This window comes from Seriola lalandi, unplaced genomic scaffold (assembly GCF_002814215.2).
Source record: "Seriola lalandi dorsalis isolate HSWRI2012SDOR001 ecotype SW California unplaced genomic scaffold, Sedor1 jcf7180001978759, whole genome shotgun sequence".
Classification (NCBI taxonomy): Eukaryota; Metazoa; Chordata; class Actinopteri; order Carangiformes; family Carangidae; genus Seriola; species Seriola lalandi.
In genome coordinates this window covers 1-1,015 of record NW_019449425.1, presented here as the reverse complement: position 1 = coordinate 1,015, position 1,015 = coordinate 1, and the positions used below count along the sequence as shown (strand labels likewise).

At 54.2% G+C, this 1,015-nt stretch overlaps 1 protein-coding gene across 1 annotated transcript; it reads right to left on the bottom strand.

Annotated features, from left to right (window-relative positions):
* Positions 1 to 6: 6 nt before the first annotated feature.
* LOC111658139 (ATP-binding cassette sub-family C member 10-like) lies at positions 7 to 535 on the bottom strand (the record flags this gene model as incomplete). The annotated part of the gene is made up of 2 exons (XM_023410560.2): positions 7 to 264; positions 366 to 535. Coding segments are annotated over 2 exons (428 nt in total), but the record flags the coding sequence as incomplete, so codon positions are not given.
* Positions 536 to 1,015: the final 480 nt, after the last annotated feature.

The window sequence follows — 1,015 nt, the reverse complement described above, 5'->3', positions numbered from 1 at the left end:
GGCCACCGCTCCACACAGCTCCTGTTCTCCTCGTTCCCGCCTCTGAAGCTGCTGCTGTGGTGATATCAGTATCAGTGTGTGGCAGCGTAGCAGCTGGTCTGACCTGTGGGTTGTGGTGCTGCGGCTCGGCGGGCAGGCCGGTGGAGTATTCCTCCGTCCGCTCCACGCTCACCAGCTGCATCTCCGTCTGAGTGAAGCTGAATATGAGGCCGGACAGCAGGGTGGTGATGGACAGCGCGTAGGACAGGGACAGACCCACCAGACCTGAGCGGGACGACGACACGACACGACCAGCAGAGACACGTTAGGGAATTAAGACATCTCATGTACAGGTGCACGGCCACCACACGCAGGTGTTGCCTCACCTGGATCCACGGAGTGAAACTGGTGCTGGACGACGGCGATCACCGCGAGGCCCGTCACCATGGCAACTCCAATCAGCTGCAGGCGGATGTCCAGCCACTGCATGGCGGCGTTGCTGAGGAACAGGCAGCGTTGGTTCTGCTCCAGACGTTTCGCGCTCTCCTCCTCAAACCTGGAGGAACAGAAAGTAGTTCCTGTCACGTTAAGACACAACGAGAGCAGCAGCTTAAGCTTCTGTAGCTTCTGTAATGTGAAGTCTTTCCACGTGGGGACGGTATCGTTTTGGGAGACTTCTTCTTAGATTCATCCTCTCAAAATCAGACGTGACTTGGCGAGCGTGGCGTCTCTGGAGAAGCACACAGAAGGTACGGAAGCCCTGAAAGTTTTTTTTTTTTTTTTTGTTCATCTGTGAAAACAACCCAGAGAGGCGAGTGAAACTAGACTCGCCTCCTCGCGGTCGTATCCCTCCGCCACTCAGACTCGTTTCAGGTCACGTCCCTGTTTATCCAGAGTCGTATAAAATATTAAACATTCGTGTTTTGTGAGGTCACCATGACCTTTGACCTTTGACTCCCAGAGTCTAATCAGTTCATCCTTGAGTCTGGATGAACGCTCAGTCAAGGTGATACTGAGATATCATTGGACGGACGGA